This window comes from Vanessa tameamea, chromosome 6 (genome assembly GCF_037043105.1).
Source record: "Vanessa tameamea isolate UH-Manoa-2023 chromosome 6, ilVanTame1 primary haplotype, whole genome shotgun sequence".
NCBI classification, from domain to species: domain Eukaryota; kingdom Metazoa; phylum Arthropoda; class Insecta; order Lepidoptera; family Nymphalidae; genus Vanessa; species Vanessa tameamea.
Window position 1 is genome coordinate 7,787,298 of NC_087314.1, and position 25,539 is coordinate 7,812,836.

Sequence of the window (25,539 nt, forward strand, 5' to 3'; positions counted from 1 at the left end):
AAATATTTATGTATTTAATCAGCCTGTATTAACCTCGATACAAGGCGTTTATTTAAAAAATAAACTACTTCGTACAAAACCAATTAGTTAAAATAACATAAATGGCCAGTATTAAAAAAATATCGATTAAAAATGTTCTCGATGTCATAATATTTAAGAAGCTTAGGAGTAAATCTATGTTAAAAGGATACTGATATCATCTGACACATACATAGATACAAGTCGTTATCACATGTCACCATCACGCACACGTGCTAAGGTTTGGTCGCCAAAATAAACCCACACATGGAAAAACACCTATATGCCAAATACGTTGCGGTATTCGACGTTAACGTAAGAGGTAATATAAGAGGCGCATCTTCGAGTTTGCACAATTTAGTTTTAAAAGCCATCCGCTGGAGAGCGGGGCATGTTAGCGACTTTTAGCACGATCGGAGCTTAGCCGGCTCTGTAGAGGCTTTACCTTGTGTTGTATAACAGGAGCAAGACAGTGCTGAGGCCCGAACGGCCATCTCCCGTGCCATGGCGCCGGGAATCCTATTTTACCTCTTGGTAAGTTTATTACATATTGTTAATCTAAAAAGAGGAGTAATCTTTTTTATAGAGAGTTTTTAACGGTTAAAATATTTATTAAAATATATTACGCTTAATACTGTTTTCATAAATTAGACATAAGTTCAGATTTTTTTTATTTGAAAATTACGTAAAAAAATAAATACAATATACAAATATATGTATAAACGTATCATAAAAATATCCAGTGAATATTAAATTCAAATATCAGTTAATATTATCTGTTTGATATATTTATGTTCGAATTGAAACCGCGGTAATTTCTATGGCGACCTTGACCTTTTCGAGATATAAGCGATGTTTGAATCATACTTAGGTTAGGTTAGTTAATTCATGCATTTAAGTTACAACTAAGTTACCTTATAAATACAATCTTATATAAAAAGCACTATGCATTCAAAACTCTTATTTATGAAATAATCTTTCTGACACGTTTTAATTGAAAAAGTTTACATCGAAATCGTTAAGGAAGGCTTTATGTAAAACGTAATAAACTTATAAACGAATTAAATTTAAAATGTGATTTATACAGAAAGGAAATGTTACAATTAGTTATGTACAATTTAATCATATTTGTATCGTAATTGTCCAAAACAAGTCAAAGGATTTTAAGACAATGTGCACGCAACATATTTGATATTAATAAAGGGTAGTTCGGAAAAGAAAAAATATGTATCTTTATAAGTATTCTTTTTAAAGCAAACTTTATCAATTTTATACTTTGTTTTTGAGAAATAAAAACAGTTTTCATGAAATATCCGGTCCGTGCAATCCGTAGTTTACAGACTGCCTCGCTTACTTTATATCCACACAACAAAACACTTTACATATCTATTTACATAAAAAAACAAAAGTAAATTCACTCGTGACTTCAAAAATGTATTTAGTGTGTCGTGGCTTTATAGATTTTCTGCACATATACATAAAATGAGGTATTGTAATTTAAACCATTACTAAAGCATTTATGTACAATTCTAGAATATATGAAACGCTTTAATATATAATTTTAATAAACAAAGATATTCTAAATTCAAGTAGGCTCAAAATAGCACTTTTGAATCGTCACATTCGTACAGTATTGGATTAAAAGTAAATTCAAATTTGTTTGTAACAATAGTATTGTTAATTCAAATTTGAAATGAAAACTTGATCCTTCTTTTCTATGTAGTCTTTAATATCATGCAATAAATAGAAATCTGAAATAAATTCTTGAACACATACACACAACGCAACACAACACACTTATAAAAATCGCAACATAAATTTCACATGTCTGTTGATTCTTACCTGTACCCTGTTACTTTATATGATAAAACTTTTATACAACGCTTTAATAAACTTATATTTGAATTTAAATACAATAAGGCAAGATAGAGAGTCGAATTTTATATACTTAATGTATGTAGACTGTAGAGTTGAAAAGTCAAAGTTGATTACACTTTGAAACACTAAAAAATATTTTGCGTTAAAGGCATATTTAAAAACTTTGAACCGCATTCACTAAATATTTAATTAATAGTATAGACAGCTTCGAGTCTTGCAATATTACTCGTTATAACGTAACAGGAATTGAATTAGACAGTACCACTGGGTTTTTTTATACTTATTTGTATTTTACAGACACACTATGAAATTAAAATGGTGGAAAAGTGTAACTACTTAGTTTCGTCCGGGTTCTTCTCGGTAGATACGACTATCTAATTACTTTACATTTAATTCAACACCGTAACATGATGATTCAGAAGTGCTTTTATGAGCCTACTTGAATATTTTGATTTTTGCATGCTTATGATTATATCTCGCACTTGCTGTAAAAAAAATATAATTTTAATTTGGACTTTTCGGAATAATATCGTCTTTTAATAACATATCAATACATATTCACAAACTGATGAATTTTTGTGTTCCTAATAATACTATCCTTATGTCTCAATTACAATACATGAAGACATACATATATCGAATCAGAAAAACAATACGACAACAAAAGATCCTTCTAACCATTAAATGATGACTAGATTTCCTTGGACTTGGGTTTAATTATAAATTCAAAGCATTATGTCACATTAAAAAATAATATTTAAATTTATTTGATTGCTAAAAGGTCAAAAGTTCGTGGTATCAGATTTATTGAAATAGTATTACAATAACAAGCTAAAAATCATTTCAATAATCTGGATTTAATAGACCGATTATTTTCTAAGAAAACGAGTAAATAATATTGTTTTTTTATTTTAATTAAATTCGAGTTGAATGACCTTATTCAGTAATATTTTTTTTCACCGTTATAATGTATAATATTACTTTCGATAAGAAACCCAAACATGGCAAAATGGCAACCCACACGTTGTACATATATAACAAACCTAACATAGTGTAATGATGTTACTCGCGTATGTATTATGTCTCTATATTTTACAAAGCTATGTTTTATTAACTCTATAATCACAAAATATATTTGTATTTATGTAAATAGGTTTTTTCTAGATCAAATATGCAAAATAAATTCAAAAAATGATACGCACATATTGTAACAGGCTTAACCGACTCGTAACACCTGAATAGCACGTTTTAATAGTCAATTTATTGAATGAATACTGCTAACGTAATATCGCAACAAATTTCCTATTCAATTTCAATTGATATACAAATTATGAAATTACCAAATCATTAAACAAAAACGAATCTACAGTCTACAGATTATGACAATGGTAAATTTTAATAAGTTGAAAATTCAATAGTGCATTGTGCAACATTAAATTTCTCTTATTATGCCTTTTATTAATATTGCAACCTGTTATGACCATCGGTGATGCAAGGATGACGAACATAACAGGACATTGACATCGTCTGGTGTCTTTCAATGGACTGATGTACGAGTCTTTGGACTGGCTCATTATACTGTCAATCATTGCGTCAAAGAGCTTGATTCGGTGGGCGGAACAAAACTAAAATTTGGCATAACTGATCTTGACAATGGACTATCTTAATAAAACATCGTAATTAAGATTCCGTTATGGGTTTTACGTCTTTACGCAGCGAGATATTACCGATAACGAAGTTTAGAAGTAGTACAATATAAACAGTATGCGGTAGACACATATCCATGGGGAGACACGACTTAATATAATATGATAATTAAAATAATTTAACACAATATGTTTGTATGTAGTACCTATGTGTCTTAGTTATAATTATATTTTTTTAATTCGCATTCCGAGTAGTAAGTTGTATAAGCAAGACAGAAGTGGATGTCATTATAGTTACGTTGTTCGACACTAGCGAACAGACCCGGTTTCGTGTGCAATTTATACTGTACAAATGCACCTCGTATTGTGAATTTTCTATTAGAATTGGATAATTAGTTCTGGAGATTACCCGTTGCATACAAACTAACTCGTTTTACCTTTTTAAAATATTTGTAGTTAATCGAATCCCAACAACTAATTACTAAACCATCACAACTTGAGTGTCCAAATAAATGAAATAGAAATGAACTCCAATTTCCTCGCTAGAATACAAGAGATAAGGGTTCAAGTCATAATTGGAAACTAGTCGTTTTCATTTTGATATCACGAAAGTTGACCGATTACCTAACCGAATTTCGAATGAATACCTCATGAAATATTTATCATTGTTTCCTACATTGGTAAACTACAACGAATCTTGCAATCGATTCAATTAATATTCGGATCTTTTGAAATGTATACTCAGAACACGGACGAAACATACAAAAAAAAATGACATTAATTTAATCCGGTTAATATTAAATTATTTTACGAGACAGTCGAAATATTTAGCAAAACTTAAAGTGGGGAGAATGTATGAGTCACATCTATTTTTGTTAAGAAATAAAAACATCTTATTACTAAAAACGAATTGATCCGGTTCAGCGTATAAAATGTGAATGAGACATGTGTTAACGGCTCACTTGTATGAGATTAGAATAGTTTAAAGGTTGAGGATAGGACCGGCTCACCTCTGACTGGGAACGCGGCTGTAGATACGACTAATGACGTAATCTTTAAAGATGCGACTGATGCGGCCGATACGACCTTTTGAATAATTTAAATTTTAGGAAATTAATTTAAATTATGTATCTTTTTTTTGTTATTATTACCAAAACAAATACACATTTCAAATGGCAAATAATTTCGAGATATGTACATATTGAACTCGCTTCAGTAATTTGCATTAATAACTACCCCATTTAATATTCTTAAATAGATTTTTTCTTTTATTTTGGATTTACAAAATATACTTTGACAAATCATGATTGCGGGATGAACATTTATTCAGGATCTTTTATAATTCTAATGTACTTACAATGGAAACTCCTATTATTTAAATAAATTTTCAATATTTCATATGTAAATATCAGTGTGATATAATTTTTGAGGGCTGACAAGATATGAGTTTTATGTCAGTGATCATTAATAATGCTATATGTACCTGTGGAGTTATAGTAGTTTGAGTAATTTTTTTTTAATAAATTAGCTACTTAGAACCAGCCTGAAATGTATTTTTTCATAAATATTTTTTAGTATTGAAGTTATTTATAGCCATCCTACTTTATGCACCTTTGTTTTCGAGTACTTATGTTGTGACTGGAAAATACGTACCAAAAATCGTTAACCATTGTTACTAACACAATTTTTTTATCTATACTGACTTGTGCATTAGAAAGCCTTTGAATTAAAATATTATTGTTTAATTATGAAAATAAAATATATATATATCGAACCTCTCACTTCATTAATGAACTCACAATACTATGCAATACCGAACGAAATTACATTTATATAAATGAGCAATATTAGACCCAATCACGGAAGAGTCAAGGTCAATAACAACAAACTTCCTCCTCGTTATAAAACCTCTTTGTTATATATATTTTTTTAAATCTATTTATTCGACATGATTCGATTCGAAAAAGATGTATTATTTTAACACTATCGTGATTCCATCTTGAGCAATCTGTCTATTTCTCACGACATTCTTAACCCATTCAATGACATGATGAAATACCGATTGTACATCTAAAAAACAAGAAAATGCTAGACGTGATGAACCAAATTATAATTATGAATGTTAAAATTAAGTAACAAACGGTAATTAAAATTTTAACAACGGTTTCCTTATATTACGTGTAACTTATATTATTATATATAATTTGAATAATTAAATAAAAAAAGATTTCGAATGAAACTAGTTACCGAGCTCAGCTTCACCTGCTTATGAGGAGGTGGGGTGAAGATGTGTAATTTTCTGAACTTCTGAAAATGTGTATACAAAATTTCACTATGATCGTTTCTGAAGTCAAGACCCGAAAACGAAAAGAATTAGTTAGGATAAGCCAAACATACATACAAATTGTGTGTATTTCTGTATAAGCACAAACACACGGAGTCGTTTAATGATGACTATAATAATTGCGTAATATATAGGACCTTTACTGCATCGAAACCACGAGCCAAGTGTTTTCTTAAATAGCCAAGTCAACCTCGACTCATTGATGTCTCAAGATTGCTGCTTATTTCATTACCAACTCACTGTAAATATAATAAGAATGCAGGAGATATTTGATATGCTAACAACATTGACTAAAGTTTATTTACAATTACAACACTGGCATCAAATGGCATTATCATAAACTAACTACAGGGCTCGAATTCGTGCGGGCATAAGTGTATCTAATAGGAGTAGTAGGTGGCAAGGATTTCTTTAGAAAACCTTATACACTTCCCAAAAATACTGTTCTGACTCTAATTTTATAAAAGAAAATCAATTTGATGAAAATATAATTTAATTCAAACTGGACTAAGCCCTTTGTGCCCAACCTGCAAATTTATATACGAAAATAGCTTAAGCTCTTCATTAAGCCCTTTTTTTAACAAAAATATTAGTAATATAAACTAATATAAAACCAGCAATTAGTTTCGTGCAAAGCAAGTTTCATTCGAACGCAGCCTACATGCTAATACATACGAGTAAAATTATAGGTTAACGAGTTAAGTTATGAAGTAAAAAATATTTAACCATTTAATTAGTTAATTAAGCCGGAGAAACGAACAAACAATGCGTAATATTGCTGATCGGGCTGCAGTTTAAAATTGTCAATAAATAATTTTAAAAAGGTCTACGGTGAAACTTTTTTTTCCATTTTACCATGCTGCTCAAATGCTATTTCACCGCCGGGCACAAGGTGAGTTATAAATATAAATCTAAATCAAGCACATGCACGTGCTTACCTGAGTTCGAACCCACAATCTTCCGTAAAAATGTACGAAATTTAATTTATCTTTTAGAAAGTATTTAGCTACCCCTAACATAATATCTTATATTAAGGTTATAATTTTAAAAGTTTCGTTGAAATCATGCACAAAACATAATTCTACTTATTACCAACATAAAGGTTGCAAATTTAATTAAATATGATGTTATTTCAAATCATACATATTGTGTTATAAGAGAAAGGTCACTTCACTATAATCGAAAATAAAATATTATTCGAAAATTGATTAACAATTTATCCGTGACAATAAATGATCTGTAAACAATACAATAATAAAAGATATCATTAAGCGATGTTCACTTTCACGACTGCAGTTCCGAAGTTGAAAAAATTATAGACAGCCGGATGCAGGCGACCTTCACCGGTTTTAGCAGTCACTTAACGTCTAAATTACCGTCCAAACATAGGAGAGTGCATGACATAAGTAGCTGGCGTCACCTACCGCACCTTGACACAACAATAATAACTCATATTGATATATTTCATTCTCCAAAGTTGCGGAATTTTTTGGCACTTTTTTTTTTTAATTATTACTCAAACTCCAGCTTAAAAGGTAATCTAAAAAAAGTTAAAGAAAGATCGGATCCCGTCCCCCGGGCCCGTTGTCATGCTCTCTTATGATGCGTTTTATTGAATGACTGGGCAATTTCTGTGTTTGCTACTTTTGTTATTATTATTAAAAATTGAACTATTTTAAATATTACTTAAACTACGTTTTTAATAAGAACTCTGTGTACTTGATCGTATATTAACAATAAACATTCTCCAATCAAAATAGCCGACTGTACTAGTATTTATTGAACGCTCAACTAATATTTCTGTCTTGCCATAATATAAAACTTTTTTAATACATGGCAACAAAATCATACTTGTTTAAACAAGATTTTTTGAATAAAGATTGTGTCAAAATTATATACATTTTTAAAACATTTAATTTTTTTTATTAATTGTGCCTTTAAAATGCGTAGTCAAACATAACCTTTATTTAACAACAACGAATACAATAACGGATGACGAAAGACGATGATAATTAATGGAAGGTCTAATCGATAATATTTTAGGAACGAGCTCCGAACGCGAGAATGTTTATAAAGGCCTTGATGTCTACTACCGTTTAAAAACCACTGTTTATATTTTCCTTTACAAAAAAAAAAAGTAAGGAAGTCGTATTAAAATTTTATTTTTATTACAAAAATTAGTAAAGAATAATGAATCAATGAACTATTCATTGATGCTCTATCTTACATCTTACAATATAAAATAGGTAAATCACGTTCGCTCTTTATTAAAATTTAAAGATTCATATAAACATCAGGGACAGATTGCACATCTAGCAAGCATTAAGGTACTAAATAAACGTTAAATGGCAATGAACAAGGGTATTTAAGTCACATTAAATCTTTAATAGAATCGCATAGAGTACTTGTCAATAAAAACGTAAAAATAACGCGACATCACGCCGACTGTGTTTATTGCAGTAATATTGCATTATGATGTAACTATTCAACCGGATCTCATAATACACATCTATGTTACTAGTAAACCGCTGTAAGTATAACTGTTCAGAAATTATGTTCAACAAACCATCAATTTATTTTTCGGATTTCGAAAACTTAGGGCTATTTACATTTTGTATTACAATCTAAAAGACTGCGAATTTATTCTGACTCATATGGCATTATTGTTCTGAGGCATATTGTATTTCCTTACTAATACAATTAAAGTAAAGTAACTTCTCGTAAATGACTTATTCTCAAGACTGTATTGTTCATTAGGCACTGTAGGAAATTAGGAAATAAAATTGTTACAGTCATATATTTCTCGTATTTGATAAGACCGATGGCATATTTTTGTTATATAGTAAAAATCCTTTTTTTTTTTTGTTATATAGTAAATCTTTATTATGAATGAAAGTACTTTGAGGAGAATCTGAATACGATTGTATCATAATTTCATTGAACAAAAACAGATTTCCTTATTATTTTATTCAACACCACACAACATGAGATAAACTATTAATACAAATTAAACACATGAAAATTCAGTGGTGCTTCTCCGGAATTGAACGCGCGATCTTCAGATGAACGTGTTTAAAACTCAATTTAATTTAGTCAAAAAACTGTTTAATCTTAAGAAGGCTACTGCAAATACAATATTTTTTACAATTATATTAATTATTGGAATCGGAAATATTAAAAACAAGTACTATAATTATAAACTACATCAAACATATCTAGCATTCTTAATATAAAAAACAATGTAAAGAAAATATCTACAAAGCGCATCATTACCATTACCCATTCAAATGTAGCAATCGCGAGAACTTCTTGGTAAACACGAAACAAGAATCTTTGTCATTGGCGATTGCCTAAGTGCGATATCATTCTGTGCCAAGTCCATGATAGGTCATTTAAAAACAGTTTCTTGGCGTTTCTGTGTCATATATGTTTTGGCAAACTTCAAGGTTTGGACAAGAGTGCTTTTTTCAAATGCTTACACGTCCGGCTTGAGGATCAAAACTATTTTTCTTGATCCTTGTCTCGTACGTGATCCTGAAACTTAAGACGGTATGTTGATTGTTGTAAATAGTGAGGTTACGGTCACGAACACCATGGACATTGCTAAAATATAAACCGCACGTGGGCAGAATTTAAAACCTATCCTCTACACGACGATGATACTTCGTTCGTGATTGACCTGACCGAAATTCCCTTTAGTAATCCGTTCCAACAAATTTATAAAATAAATTGGGTCTTGATATCCGTTATTTTCTTTTAATATTTTTAAAACGATATACGTAATATAATTATTTTTATAAGAACTGTTTATTACGGTACAGTTGTTACTATTATTGAAATCATAAACTAATTAATAATGGTCATTGAAACTATTTTACGTATTTTATATAATAAATATACAACTAGAGGAACTATTTTTGTACTATTATTACTACTACTACACTACTATTACTACTATTCTTGTAAAGAAAGAAAAACTATAAATGTAAATGAAGTCTTAGTTGTTGTTGTTTTAGTTTTTTGAAAGGTAATTCTATGAAAAACTCAGTTTAGCATCACGAACGTGTAGATTAAATATAATCTCATATGCAAATGTGTATCAGAAACCTAGTAACTTTTGCACTGCTTATATAAACTTGTGGTATTTCTAAATATTTTATGTCTACATGCCTAATATGTTGATATAAAAAAAACTAAATTATGTCATCTAAGAAACATATTTTTAAAATATCAAATAAAATAACTTCAGACATAGTAATTTTTATCGATAAATACAAGCTTATATCAATGATAATAAATGAGAATTAAATATTCAAAATAATGATTAAATTCTGATGATGATGAATTTATGTACTTTCAAAGTTAAATTAAGAAATCAGAAAGGCGCAACTCCAAGAAACTTTTTGAAAGTATAACTATGTTAACAAAGTTCCTACCGCCTACATATAAATAAGTAATTACGAAATTTAAGAAATATGGAACGAGGAAACTTAGCCACGAAATGAACACAAGACGATTTTTTTATTTTTAAGTCCTAAAAACGACAATATTATGCTGCTCATTGAACAACCTTTTCCTTTGCGTTTCACCTTAACATTTTTTAAACAAATATCGATGAAACCACATGCAATTTGACTGATTAAAATATTTTTTACCTCAATATTATTTTTATACACTAAACTGTATTGATAAATTAATATTATTAACAAAAATATTGTTTATTTATCATTTTATTCTTTTAAAATTGTATATAAACAAAGTATTAATGTCAAAATATGGTTAGGATTATTATAATTCAAACGAAAATTATTAAATGAACACATATTTGATTTAGCGTCATACAGCAACAAGCTTACATTTGATATTTACTGGCTGACTGTACGAACTCCTTGACAGTTTTGCAATCGATTGCTATTAGATAAACAAAGGTTAGGCTTCAAAATGGCAAATGAGCACTTGTATTTTTATTTTAATTGTATAATATATTGTTTTTAAATATAAATAAACTATTAATTTCTCATAATCAAAATAAAAATCCATCATCTAGTTTGTTTTTATATTATATTAAAATGACTTAATTGATTAATAAAATCTTGAAAGGTTTTTATGAACATGGAATTTGACGCCAATACCAGTTAATGTCGGAACATACATAGAACTAATAAAGTTTAGTGTAAGTAGATATGTTGCCCGTCATTTGCCATACAATGAAACCGCTAGCAACTAATCTAATGAATACTTTGTTTAATTTGAAACGAATGTAATGAGAATAAAGATTATCACGTACAATTTTAGTTGGCATACATTAATAGCAGGGCCAAATTAAACAGCTTATAATTTTAAAACTAGACGAGGCTATTTTATTGATACATTTTCAAATAATTTACCAAATTTACAAAGAGATATTTGAAATGTTTTAAAAAAATGACACTGTAGATAAGACATGTAAGATTTTTCCCTTTGTGATCGAATGTTTTTTGAATGTTTTTTTTTTCTTATCTATAAAAAATATATCATATTGTAGCAGCCCATAGGCTAGAGTCCCAGTCGCTCTCCCCTAAATCCGCTTCTAAACATACACAATATAATAAATACGACCTACTGATATTCTTACGAAGCTTAAAATGATAAACATAAATAAGACAAAACTGTACGAACATTTCAATTGACATATGTAGATATGCAACATACGCAAAAATTTAATTAACAATTTTTAAGCTTGTAGCACTACAAACTTGTCACCGTGTATAAATAGCAGAACATAGTAACAAACACGCACAACTAGCGTTAATATGCAATTTGTATGTAAGAAATAGTGTCAAAGTAATATATTTAACTACAGAAGACACACTTTTACTGCATCTCTATCAATGAATATGTTTCTAACCTATTATGAAAAATATTTATATGACTAATGTTCGTTGATGTTATGCTTCATAAATATTATATAATACATGATTGATGTAAAGGAGTAACCACTGACTTGCTTTTCGTGTGAGGAATATTTATACTCAATCGACGGTAACTTTACATTGAAATTATCTTGTGAAATGACGATTCAAATGTGCTAATAAAAGCCTACTTGAATAAATATTTATTAAGATTTGAATACATTACAAAATAAATACTTTGAACGTTTTCAAACATAATACAAAATTAATTTACATGATATGATCACCACCGCCACTATTCGCACACTTACTATGGAATTTAACTCCATGGGAACAAATCAAAAAACGTTTCTCGTATATTAACACACTATAACCTAAACTTTTATTAAGCTATTTGTATTCAACAATTGATTCCATATAATAATCATATGTATGCGAACCATTATGCTCAAACTCAGCATTGTAATATTTAAACCCATTGATGCTTATTCTCTAGTGATTCAACGTTTCTTAATTCATTTCGTCATAATGTTTGACTTTCAAAATAATGTAATATTTAATGACGTAAAATAAACCTTTATTTCGACATATTTGGTAAATGTCTAATCAATATTTAGGCAACGCACTTACATTACTGCTGTACTCACACTGTATAATACTTATAACAAAAGGTATATACATCTAAGTATAAACACATTGTCTGTCTGTCCTGATAATAGTAATGATTTTAAAGTTAAATTTCGACTCGACTTTGTTAAGCTATATTTCTGGTTGGATATCATTGTTTTTTTTTAAATATTATGTTTATATAAAGCTAAATTTAAAATGAACCCTTGGTTCAAGGTGTCAATGTAAAATTCCATATAAAAGGATCAGTAATTAAAGCGTACGAAACCGCGATTACTTCCACATTAATTTATTCTATTCATTCTACCACGCTGCTTAAATATGGGTTGGATTCCCTAATCACATTTAATACTATATCACATTTTTTCAGGCTTCACTGGTCATCACGAAGGCCAGCGAAGATGCAGCCGCAACAAGAGCTTTAATTCAAGCAGACGCTCAAGAAGCACGAGCGTACGGCAATTATGGAGATAACCAGAAAGAAATCGTAGTTGATATCGAAGATGAAGAGAAAAAACAATATTATGAAACCAACTATGATACCAGTTAGTATTATTATATTTTCACACTTAACAAATTATTAAAAAAATACACTAGTAAGTCATTTTGCTTTTTAAAAACCATAGGGGCTAATGTTATTTAAATAATTACAAACATACAGTTAAGGTAATTTTTCGCAACTGACTTAATCTATGAAGAGACAATTTTTTTTTCAAAATATAATGTTACTGGTACAGAATAGCTTTGATTTTATTAACTTCTATACGAATAATTACAGATGCTTATGGATTTGGTTACGATGTGGGTCCAAACGGTCAGTTTCACCACGAGAACCGAGGACCAGACGGTGTCACATACGGTTGCTACGGATATGTCGACCCCGACGGATACCTACGAGCCACGCACTACGTCGCTGACAGCCACGGCTATCGAGTTGTCGAACCCGAAAAACCAGTCGAAGTTTACCCAGATGCAAATCACGAATACGACGAAAAGTAAGAAATTAAGCTTAATGTTTTAGTATTTTTATGATAAAAATTAATATTGTCATTATTAAAAATACATACGTTTTTGTTTTTCACATATAGTAATTAAAATATATAAATAGCCCACTTAAAAAATAATTAATTATTTTTACAATTAAACCATTAACGACCTTACTTAAAAACATTGCTTAGTTAAACGTGGTCTATATTGAAACAGAGATCTTTAACTCTCTTTTTGTCATAATTTATTTCATATTTGTTAGACGAAGACAGCATTGTGTAGTCTTATTTGTTTACCGTTAACGATATTTTAGTTAAAGCTGTCAAGACATACTTGATTAAAAATTAATAATATAAACTCTATATCAAATATTCAAACTCATATCTTTAACAAGTAGAGACCACATAAAAATAATTCAAACACGTTTGTTTATTTCATGTTTTTTCTCAATTTCCAGTTCTATGGAACCAAGCAAGATACCTGGGCAGATAGTACCATGGAATAAGTTATATCTACCTAGTGGATGTGGCAGAACACCTGGCGGTATTCCTCCAAAGCCTCTTCCGAAACCGAAACCAAAACCGAAACCACCTAGTCCAGCCCCAGATAGCGCTAGCCAAACCAGTAACCCGAAACCTGATGTAGTTTACCCCGGTTCGTTTTTTTTTAGAAGCAAATATAATATTTAGATAAGTACACACCGTATAAATCTTAAATATTTTAATTTACTTACTCAGGTCAAGGTGGCTATTACCCTGGTACTGCTGGCACACCAGGAAGTCCTGGTAGTCCCGGCAGTCAAGGTACACCAGGCAGTCCAGGCGGACCTGGAGGCCCAGGCGGTCAAGGCGGATACTATCCAGGCTCTGGTACGTGTAATAAAAATAAACATAATTTGTATTAACATTACTTACGCCTAGCATTAGGTTAGATGTTTTAAATATGTGTAATAATTAGTAAACGAAAAATGTTGTAAAAAAACAAAGACTCGATTGCCGATCCAATAATAAATTGCTTAGAAACGACTTATGTGGACGCTAAATGATGAGGTTATGATTTAAATGCTATTATTATTGTAGCCAATCTTGCTCACTTTATGACATTCTACGACCGAGATATACTTTGTCTTTCTTGCACACTATAGAAAAACTTAATTATTCACATAAAATATTGAATTGAAGGCATTTTGCAGAAAATTTATAGCAAGGTATTATGTTTTTGCTATAAATAAATAGTGAAATTTTAATTATAGGCAATGGACCTAACGGACCCAATGGTCCTTATGGACCCAACGGACCCAATGGTCCTTATGGACCCAATGGACCCAATGGTCCTAATGGACCAAGTGGACCAGGTAAGATTATTTAATATATATATCTTTTTAATTATGACGCATTGGTTTTATGTTTTTAATCTTGAGAATTATGTTTTATCGCGTAGACAATTTTATAAAACTATCATGACAATTATAACAGGCGTACTATTTGTATCTAATATAAATTTCTGGTTTTTTATCCTAATTTTATATCTTAATTTTAAAGGTTAATTTTTAAAATAAGATTATTTAACGCAATTAATATTATTCTGTAAAAAAAAAATATTTTAGGGGCATTGTTTTTTAATAAAATGTTGATACAGGAAATGGCGGTTATTACCCTGGTACACCCGGCACACCAGGCAGTCCCGGTTCTCCGGGTGGCCCAGGAGGTCCTGGTGGTCCCGGTGGACCTGGTGGTCCCGGATCTCATGGCTCTGGTGGTGGATACTACCCTGGTTCAGGTACGTTATTTTTTTTTTCAAAAGTAAATTATGTAATTACTACTAAATACTTTCATTTCAATGACAAATTATGTTTCCAAAAGGAAGTAATTTAAACATTTACAAAGTCGAGATACTTTTTGCATTGAAATTAACTATTGAAGCTTTATTAAAAATGAGTTTTTAAACAGCTGGACCTGGAGGACCCAGTGGACCTAGTGGACCTGGTGGACAAGGTACGGACACTTTTTTTACAAATGTATTCTCTGACTTTTAATATTTAAGGTTAAATACAAAGAATATATTCATAATCAAAACAAGTATAAAACACCAGTTTATTTTGATTACTTAGAATGAAAATAATGAAAATAGGCTCAACTTTGCTTATTGTACAAGTAATTTGCCCAAGAAATTATTTTCTTAAGTTAAATATTAAAGATCTGTATATACAATTAAATACCGGCTTAAAGTACACACGTATCAAAATTGTGTATACTTTAAGCCGGTATTCAATTTTCATCGATCCACTTTGATTCCGGTCCTCAATATTTCAGGAGTGAGATACGAAGTGAGTTTTTAGAGAACAACACTGTTTCAATATAACAATTAAAATATTATTTCTTGCTATTAGTGTTTCGAGATTCAATTCCAGTCGGTTAGTTACATATGTAATTGATATTTATAAAATTATAAAAATGTTACTCTAACTGACATGTCATATTGAATGGTGTTAATTTATGTATCCTATTTAAATTTAACTTTTTCTAATATGTATAAAATAATGAGTTATTATAGAAATGTGGACTAAACTAAAAAAGTAAAATAATATATTAAAATCGGTTTAAAATAAATTTAATTTTACATTATTTGAAAATGATTTAGTAGTTGTTAAATTTCAAACAATATAATATTTAAACGTAATTTAAATATTATTATTATTTTTATTATATTATATAAATTTAAATATATATGTATATTCTTTCTGTTCCTACTCATACTTCCGGTTGGGTCACTAACTCCTACTCCGTTCAAGCTGTCCGATTATGGCGCAAAGTACCCGAACATATTAGAAAAGCTACTACTAAATTTACTTTTAAGACTCGTCTACGTAAGCACATGTCAGAAAGCCCCTATTTCCCATGACTTCTATTATGGACTATTATAATTTATTATTTATATATTTTTATTATACATAATATAGATCAATATTTATTTCGTAGATACTATGTGTGTATGTATGTATTTTTTTAATATTTGTTATGTTTTGTCAATTATTAATAACCGCCTTCATGTTTTTCTATTTGACCTAAAGGTTGACTGGCAGAGAATGCCTTCAGGCATTAAATCTGCCTTTTGTTCCAGTTACTTTGTGGTGGTCAATAAAATATTTAAATAAAATAAATAAAAATGTTTGTGTACCTGTGGTGATATATTTACACTTTCATAATATGTGTTCTAAAAGTGCGAATCAAAAAATGATAGATTAACGAGAAATTAACAAAATAGAGGTTAACTGCTTGTAAAGCTATTTATATATCGTATTTCAATTTTATTGGTCTGTTAAAGGACAAGGTGGCTACTACCCTGGTACACCTGGTACTCCAGGTAGTCCTGGATCTCCAGGTAGCCCAGGAGGACCTGGTGGTCCCGGAGGTCCTGGCGGCCCTGGTGGACCTGGCTCTCACGGCTCTGGAAGCGGATACTACCCTGGCCAAAGTACATATATTATATATATTTTTTTAAATAAAAAATATTACGTGGCTACAATTATTATAATTTACCATATGATTTTGATTGGTTCTAATAAACAAATTTTAAACAGCTGGACCTGGAGGACCTACTGGACCTAACGGACCCAGCGGCCCCAATGGACCTAATGGATCAGGTAAATAGTTTAGATTACTTAATGTGTACTCTTGTATAGACCAAATATAAAAATTACCTCATATGGTATACTTACTATAATATAAAGAATATTTCAATTTTATATTGTTTTTATAGGGCAAGGTGGCTATTATCCTGGCACACCTGGTACGCCAGGCAGCCCTGGATCGCCAGGTGGCCCAGGAGGACCTGGTGGTCCTGGAGGTCCTGGCGGCCCCGGTGGACCCGGCTCTCACGGCTCTGGAAGCGGATACTACCCTGGCCAAAGTACATATCATATTATATATATTTTTTTAAATAAAAAATATTACGTGGCTACAATTATTATAATTTACCATATGATTTTGATTGGTTCTAATAAACAAATTTTAAACAGCTGGACCTGGAGGACCTACTGGACCTAACGGACCCAGCGGCCCCAATGGACCTAATGGATCAGGTAAATAGTTTAGATTACTTAATGTGTATTCTTGTATAGACCAAATTTAAAAATTACCTCATATGGTATACTTACTATAATATAAAGAATATTTAAATTTTATATTGTTTTTATAGGGCAAGGTGGCTATTATCCTGGCGCATCTGGTACGCCAGGCAGCCCTGGATCTCCAGGTGGCCCAGGAGGGCCTGGTGGTCCCGGTGGACCAGGAGGCCCTGGTTCTCATGGACCTGGTGGTGGATATTACCCTGGTCCAGGTACACAAAACTTCAAAAAGAAAAATAATATTGTTGTACGTTATAACTATCTTTTAGAATTTAAAATAATCGGTAAATTATAATTCAAATAGCTGGACCTGGTGGACCTAATGGACCTGGCGGACCCAACGGACCAAGTGGACCTGGCGGACAAGGTACACACGCTTCACCTAACATGACATATAATTTATGTACCCTATTTATTTTCACTTCTTTTTCATATACACATAATAATATGTAAAAAAATGTTTTTGAATTCAATTAATATCTGTTAAATTTCAAACAGTACATTATTTAAACGTAATTTATCTCAAAAAAACATAATCTTCACGACAGATTAATAAAATAGAGATATCTGCTTCTAAAGTTATTATAATATACCATATTTCAATTTGGTTGGTTTATTATAGGTCAAGGCGGCTACTACCCTGGCACACCTGGCACGCCAGGCAGCCCTGGATCTCCAGGTGGCCCAGGAGGACCTGGTGGTCCCGGTGGACCTGGAGGCCCTGGTTCACATGGCCCCGGTGGCGGATACCAACCTGGTCCAGGTATATAAAATCTAAAGCGAGAAAAAGAATTTTGTTTTGCGATATAGTTATCTTTTAGAAATTAATTCAACCAATAAATTATAATTCAACAGCTGGACCTGGTGGACCCAATGGACCGAACGGCCCCAACGGACCAAGTGGACCTGGTGGATCAGGTAAAACACCATTAAAAACAGAAAAATAATTCTAATACCTATTTACAGAGAATTGCCTTGTCCCCTCTAATAGGGTGTAAATATTATGTTAGTTTTTTGTAAAAACTACTTACATAAATACATTGAATTGCTGAACAATTCGTACGATCTATAATTTCGATTTAATTTTATTACTATAGAACAAGGTGGTTACTACCCTGGTACAGCTGGCACGCCAGGCAGTCCTGGGTCTCCAGGTGGACCAGGCGGACCTGGTGGTCCCGGTGGACCTGGTGGCCCAGGTGCACATGGTCCTGGTGGCGGTTACTATCCTGGCCAAGGTTTATACTTTTTGCTATATTAAATATATATAAATATATAATATAAAAATACATATACACTATAATATGTCAAGCAATTATGTACTTAAATTAGAATGTAAATAAATAAAGCTTTATTTATGATACACACTACTATCAGACAGATAAACAAAGAAAATTGAAAATTTACTTAATTTAATTGCTTTATTATTTAATTTAATCTTTGTTTAGTTTAAATTTTATCTGTTACATATATTTCCATTACAAATACTGAGACAGCATCATTCATAATATTGTTATTACAATGCAGAAATCACTTTTAATTGAAGGAGCGCATCAAATATAAATTTATATTTAATTTCAGTTATAGGTAATTATATAGTTCTTTCCAATGTTAACCATAATAAATAAAATAAAAATATGAAGTACTAAATATCAATGCCATCGCGATCCCCATGATATATTTACAAAAATCGTTAATCATTAATTAGTTGTATTAAATATTAATTTGCATATAAATTTTGAAATGTTAATAAACAAATATTTTTTTAGGAGCTGGACCTGGAGGACCCAATGGACCAAACGGCCCCAGTGGACCAAATGGTCCATCTGGACCTGGTGGACCTAGCGGATCAGCTGGTTCAGGTTATTATTTATCTTTTATTTTTCCTAATAACATAACATAACATAATCAGCCTGTAAATTTCCCACTGCTGGGCTAAGGCCTCCTCTCCCGTTGAGGAGAAGGTATGGAGCATATTCCACCACGCTGCTCCAATGCGGGTTGGTGGAATAAACATGTGGCATAATTTCGTTGAAATTAGACTCATGCAGGTTTCCTCACGATGTTTTCCTTCACCGCCGAGCACGAGATGAATTATAAACACAAATTAAGCACATGAAAATTCAGTGTTGCCCGCCTGGGTTTGAACCCGAAATCATCGGTTAAGATGCACGCGTTCTAACCACTGGGCCATCTCGGCTCTTTATTCCTAATATACATATATTATCCAACATGGACTATACTGCTAAAATATCGAAAAGCTTACCATTATAAAGCGTGTTTTTATTGGGGTATATTTGTTAAAGGACAAGGCGGTTACTACCCTGGTACACCTGGCAAACCAGGCAGTCCTGGATCTCCAGGTGGGCCAGGAGGCCCTGGAGGCCCCGGCGGCCCAGGTGGACCTGGAGCTCATGGTCCCGGTGGCGGAAATTACCCAGGTATATATATATTTTTTGTAAGTGATTACCACCGCCTCGTAGACATTGGTGCTATAAGAAATATTAACCATTCTTTACATCGCCATTTCGCCACCAACCTTGGGTACTAAGGTGTTATGTCCCTTGTGGCCGTAGTTACACTGGTTCATTCACAACAATACCAAGTAATGCTGTTTGGTGATAGAATATCTGATGAGTGGTTGGTATTTAGCTTAACAAGCCTGCACAAAGCCTTACCACCAAGTTGTTATTACAACAACAATATATCATAATGAGGAAATCCTGCTAGGATTTATCCTGAAAATGGTCCTTGAAATCTTAGGTCATGTATCTGTAATCAAATAAATGGTGAATTGTTTGCATTCTATTGTTTAAAAAAATATTTATGTTTTTTTTTATTTGTTCGCATATTTATTATAATATGTTATAATTAGCTAATGTCTTTAGGTAAAGGTCATAAGATAAGAAACAAAAGGAGATTGTCGAATATCGTCTCAATACATTATTATATTGTTTTAATATAATTTCTTAATTCCATCACTCATTATCGGTAACCGATGATTTCGGGTTCAAACCCAGGCAGGCACCACTGAATTTTCATGTGCTTAATTTATGTTTATAATTCATCTCGTGCTCGGCGGTGAAGGAAAACATCGTGAGGAAACCTGCATGTGTCTAATTTCAACGAAATTCTGCCACATGTGTATTCCACCAACCCGCATTGGAGCAGCGTGGTGGAATATGCTCCATACCTTCTCCTCAAAGGGAGAGGAGGCCTTAGCCCAGCAGTGGGAAATTTACAGGCTGTTTATGTTTATGTTTATGTACTGGAAAATCTTAAGATTTACCGTAGTTCGAACTTTTACAGTACCATATATATGCAAATGGCATAATTAGTACAATAACATGTAATAAAGGCAACGACGCGCAGTAGTGCGAGCACTTGACTTACCCGCTCACCCGCTCCCCACATAGTCTTCTTAGACTTGAGCCGTCATTACTTTAGGTTAAACATTTTTGGAATAATTCGGAACGGCAACTATTCACCTATTTTGTAACTTATGTTGATAACTTCTGTCGAGTCTTAACTCGACAGAAGCTATCTAACAATATTTCCGATAATGTTGAAGTTATCTAACAATATTTCCGATAATGTTATAGGATTTTATAAATTAATGAAATGACAAAAAACAAACTTAACTTTATTAATGATTGAATTTGATTGTTGTTTTTTGTGTTTGGTCTTAAAGAGCCACTATCATTTAATGCATTGACGTCACACGCGTATTGTATATTTTACCGTCAAACGTCAATAGTTTTGTTGTGTTCCGATTCGAAGGATGTGCAGATAAAAGGGATATAAAATTTTAGTTTCCAAGGTTGAAAGCGATGTAAGGAATTATTAATAAAGGAAGTGACCACTTATAAGACACAGTGGCCCATTTGTCAGTCTGTCTACCTATATTAAGAACATCAAAATTATCTGTTTAATAAAAACAGTCTTACGTTTAAAAATAAATTGGTATTATCCATTAAAGTGTCGCATTATTATTATTTATCTATTATATATATTATTATTTCGAAATATAATTAATAATAGTAATATACTTTTTATAATTATGTCGTGTCCTAATAAATATTTCTTTCTTTCTTTCTATAAAACATTGGTATATATTTTATAGGACAACCTGGACAAGAACAACCTACTGAACTAGGATATCCAGGGCAGTCTGGACAAACTGGACAACCTGGCAAACCCGGTGACCTGGGCTACCCCGCAGAATCAGGACATCCTACACAACCAGGACAGCCAGGATACCCAGGAACACCGGGCCAACCAGGCCAACCAGGCCAACCAGGAACACCAGGCCAACCTACACAGCCCGGATACCCAGGTCAACCAGGACAGCCAGGACACCCAGGTCAACCAGGTAAACCGGGCCAACCAGGCAAACCCGGTCAGCCAGGCTACCCAGGAGGACCAGGACTACCTACACAGCCCGGATACCCAGGTCAACCAGGTACACCAGGACAACCAGGCCAACCAGGAACACCGGGCCAACCAGGCAAACCAGGCCAACCAGGAACACCAGGACAACCAGGCAAACCCGGCCAGCCAGGCTACCCAGGAGGACCAGGACAACCTACACAGCCCGGCTACCCAGGAGGACCAGGACAACCTACACAGCCCGGATACCCAAGCCAACCAGGACATCCAGGGTACCCAGGACAGCCAGGCCAACCAGGTACACCAGGACAACCAGGCACCGCAGGCCAACCAGGCCAACCAGGAACACCAGGCGAACCAGGCAAACCCGGCCAGCCCGGCTACCCAGGAGGACCAGGACAACCTACACAGCCCGGATACCCAGGTCAACCAGGACAGCCCGGATACCCAGGACAACCAGGACAGCCAGGATACCCAGGTCAACCAGGTACACCGGGCCAACCTGGCAAACCAGGCCAACCAGGAACACCAGGCGAACCAGGCCAACCAGGCAAACCAGGCCAGCCCGGCTACCCAGGAGGACCAGGACAACCTACACAGCCCGGCTACCCAGGAGGACCAGGACAACATACACAGCCCGGATACCCAGGTCAACCAGGACAGCCAGGATACCCAGGTCAACCAGGTACACCGGGCCAACCAGGCAAACCAGGCCAACCAGGAACACCAGGCGAACCAGGCAAACCCGGCCAGCCCGGCTACCCAGGAGGACCAGGACAACCTACACAGCCCGGATACCCAGGTCAACCAGGACAGCCAGGATACCCAGGTCAACCAGGCCAACCAGGAACACCGGGCCAACCAGGCAAACCAGGCCAACCAGGAACACCAGGCAAACCAGGCAAACCCGGCCAGCCAGGCTACCCAGGAGGACCAGGACAACCTACACAGCCCGGATACCCAGGTCAACCAGGACAGCCAGGATACCCAGGTCAACCAGGTACACCAGGACAACCAGGCCAACCAGGCCAACCAGGAACACCGGGCGAACCAGCGCAACCCGGCCAGCCAGGCTACCCAGGAGGACCAGGACAACCTACACAGCCCGGCTACCCAGGAGGACCAGGACAACCTACACAGCCCGGATACCCAGGTCAACCAGGACAGCCAGGATACCCAGGTCAACCAGGCCAACCAGGAACACCGGGCCAACCAGGCAAACCAGGCCAACCAGGAACACCAGGCGAACCAAGCAAACCCGGCCAGCCCGGCTACCCAGGAGGACCAGGACAACCTACACAGCCCGGCTACCCAGGAGGACCAGGACAACCTACACAGCCCGGATACCCAGGTCAACCAGGACAGCCAGGATACCCAGGTCAACCAGGACAGCCAGGATACCCAGGTCAACCAGGCCAACCAGGAACACCGGGCCAACCAGGCAAACCAGGCCAACCAGGAACACCAGGACAACCAGGCAAACCCGGCCAGCCAGGCTACCCAGGAGGACCAGGACAACCTACACAGCCCGGATACCCAGGTCAACCAGGACAGCCAGGATACCCAGGTCAACCAGGTACACCAGGACAACCAGGCCAACCAGGCCAACCAGGAACACCGGGCCAACCAGGCCAACCAGGCACACCAGGCGAACCAGGCAAACCCGGCCAGCCAGGCTACCCAGGAGGACCAGGACAACCTACACAGCCCGGATACCCAGGAGGACCAGGACAACCTACACAGCCCGGATACCCAGGTCAACCAGGACAGCCAGGATACCCAGGTCAACCAGGTACACCGGGACAACCAGGCCAACCAGGAATACCGGGCCAACCAGGAACACCAGGCGAACCCGGCCAGCCCGGCTACCCAGGAGGACCAGGACAACCTACACAGCCCGGCTACCCAGGTCAACCAGGACAGCCAGGATACCCAGGTCAACCAGGACAGCCCGGCTACCCAGGAGGACCAGGACAACCTATACAGCCCGGATACCCAGGTCAACCAGGACAGCCAGGATACCCAGGTCAACCTGGTACACCAGGACAAACAGGCCAACCAGGTACACCGGGCCAACCAGGCAAACCAGGCCAACCAGGAACACCAGGCGAACCAGGCAAACCCGGCCAGCCCGGCTACCCAGGAGGACCAGGACAACCTACACAGCCCGGATACCCAGGTCAACCAGGACAGCCAGGATACCCAGGTCAACCAGGACAGCCAGGATACCCAGGTCAACCAGGCCAACCAGGCAAACCCGGCCAGCCAGGCTACCCAGGAGGACCAGGACAACCTACACAGCCCGGATACCCAGGTCAACCAGGACAGCCAGGATACCCAGGTCAACCAGGTACACCAGGACAACCAGGCCAACCAGGCCAACCAGGAACACCGGGCCAACCAGGCCAACCAGGAATACCGGGCCAACCAGGAACACCAGGCGAACCCGGCCAGCCCGGCTACCCAGGAGGACCAGGACAACCTACACAGCCCGGCTACCCAGGTCAACCAGGACAGCCAGGATACCCAGGTCAACCAGGACAGCCAGGATACCCAGGTCAACCAGGTACACCAGGACAACCAGGCCAACCAGGAACACCGGGCCAACCAGGCAAACCAGGCCAACCAGGAACACCAGGACAACCAGGCAAACCCAGCCAGCCAGGCTACCCAGGAGGACCAGGACAACCTACACAGCCCGGCTACCCAGGAGGACCAGGACAACCTATACAGCCCGGATACCCAGGTCAACCAGGACAGCCAGGATACCCAGGTCAACCTGGTACACCAGGACAACCAGGCCAACCAGGTACACCGGGCCAACCAGGCAAACCAGGCCAACCAGGAACACCAGGCGAACCAGGCAAACCCGGCCAGCCCGGCTACCCAGGAGGACCAGGACAACCTACACAGCCCGGCTACCCAGGTCAACCAGGGCAGCCCGGCTACCCAGGTCAACCAGGGCAGCCAGGATACCCAGGTCAACCAGGAACACCGGGCCAACCAGGCAAACCAGGCCAACCAGGAACACCAGGACAACCAGGCAAACCCGGCCAGCCAGGCTACCCAGGAGGACCAGGACAACCTACACAGCCCGGATACCCAGGTCAACCAGGACAGCCAGGATACCCAGGTCAACCAGGACAGCCAGGATACCCAGGTCAACCAGGACAGCCAGGATACCCAGGTCAACCAGGTACACCAGGACAACCAGGCCAACCAGGAACACCGGGCCAACCAGGCAAACCAGGCCAACCAGGAACACCAGGACAACCAGGCAAACCCAGCCAGCCAGGCTACCCAGGAGGACCAGGACAACCTACACAGCCCGGCTACCCAGGAGGACCAGGACAACCTATACAGCCCGGATACCCAGGTCAACCAGGACAGCCAGGATACCCAGGTCAACCTGGTACACCAGGACAACCAGGCCAACCAGGTACACCGGGCCAACCAGGCAAACCAGGCCAACCAGGAACACCAGGCGAACCAGGCAAACCCGGCCAGCCCGGCTACCCAGGAGGACCAGGACAACCTACACAGCCCGGCTACCCAGGTCAACCAGGGCAGCCCGGCTACCCAGGTCAACCAGGGCAGCCAGGATACCCAGGTCAACCAGGAACACCGGGCCAA

The 25,539-nt window shown here is 36.1% G+C and overlaps 1 protein-coding gene across 5 annotated transcripts in view; it reads left to right on the forward strand.

Annotated features, from left to right (window-relative positions):
* Nucleotides 1-334: 334 nt before the first annotated feature.
* The window catches only part of LOC113393298 (collagen alpha-1(III) chain-like), a 28,177-nt gene continuing 2,972 nt past the window's right edge, over nt 335-25,539 (forward strand). Inside the window, exons 1-24 of one of the 5 annotated variants that reach the window (XM_064215058.1) lie at nt 336-552; nt 12,775-12,949; nt 13,183-13,399; nt 13,849-14,045; nt 14,129-14,260; nt 14,644-14,745; nt 15,030-15,170; nt 15,341-15,385; nt 16,716-16,865; nt 16,972-17,034; nt 17,151-17,300; nt 17,410-17,472; nt 17,589-17,729; nt 17,822-17,884; nt 18,140-18,280; nt 18,373-18,435; nt 18,615-18,755; nt 19,287-19,379; nt 19,824-19,958; nt 21,641-21,853; nt 22,556-23,842; nt 23,960-24,112; nt 24,221-24,715; nt 24,887-25,462. In XM_064215058.1, coding sequence (XP_064071128.1) covers nt 523-552; nt 12,775-12,949; nt 13,183-13,399; nt 13,849-14,045; nt 14,129-14,260; nt 14,644-14,745; nt 15,030-15,170; nt 15,341-15,385; nt 16,716-16,865; nt 16,972-17,034; nt 17,151-17,300; nt 17,410-17,472; nt 17,589-17,729; nt 17,822-17,884; nt 18,140-18,280; nt 18,373-18,435; nt 18,615-18,755; nt 19,287-19,379; nt 19,824-19,958; nt 21,641-21,853; nt 22,556-23,842; nt 23,960-24,112; nt 24,221-24,715; nt 24,887-25,462 — 4,966 coding nt within the window. In that variant the 5' untranslated portion in view covers nt 336-522. Of the gene's footprint in view, nt 553-12,774; nt 12,950-13,182; nt 13,400-13,848; nt 14,046-14,128; nt 14,261-14,643; nt 14,746-15,029; nt 15,171-15,340; nt 15,386-16,715; nt 16,866-16,971; nt 17,035-17,150; nt 17,301-17,409; nt 17,473-17,588; nt 17,730-17,821; nt 17,885-18,139; nt 18,281-18,372; nt 18,436-18,614; nt 18,756-19,286; nt 19,380-19,823; nt 19,959-21,640; nt 21,854-21,943; nt 23,843-23,959; nt 24,113-24,220; nt 24,716-24,886; nt 25,463-25,539 lie in introns of all 5 variants that reach the window. The other 4 variants (XM_064215057.1, XM_064215059.1, XM_064215060.1 and 1 more) reach the window with 4 other exon arrangements.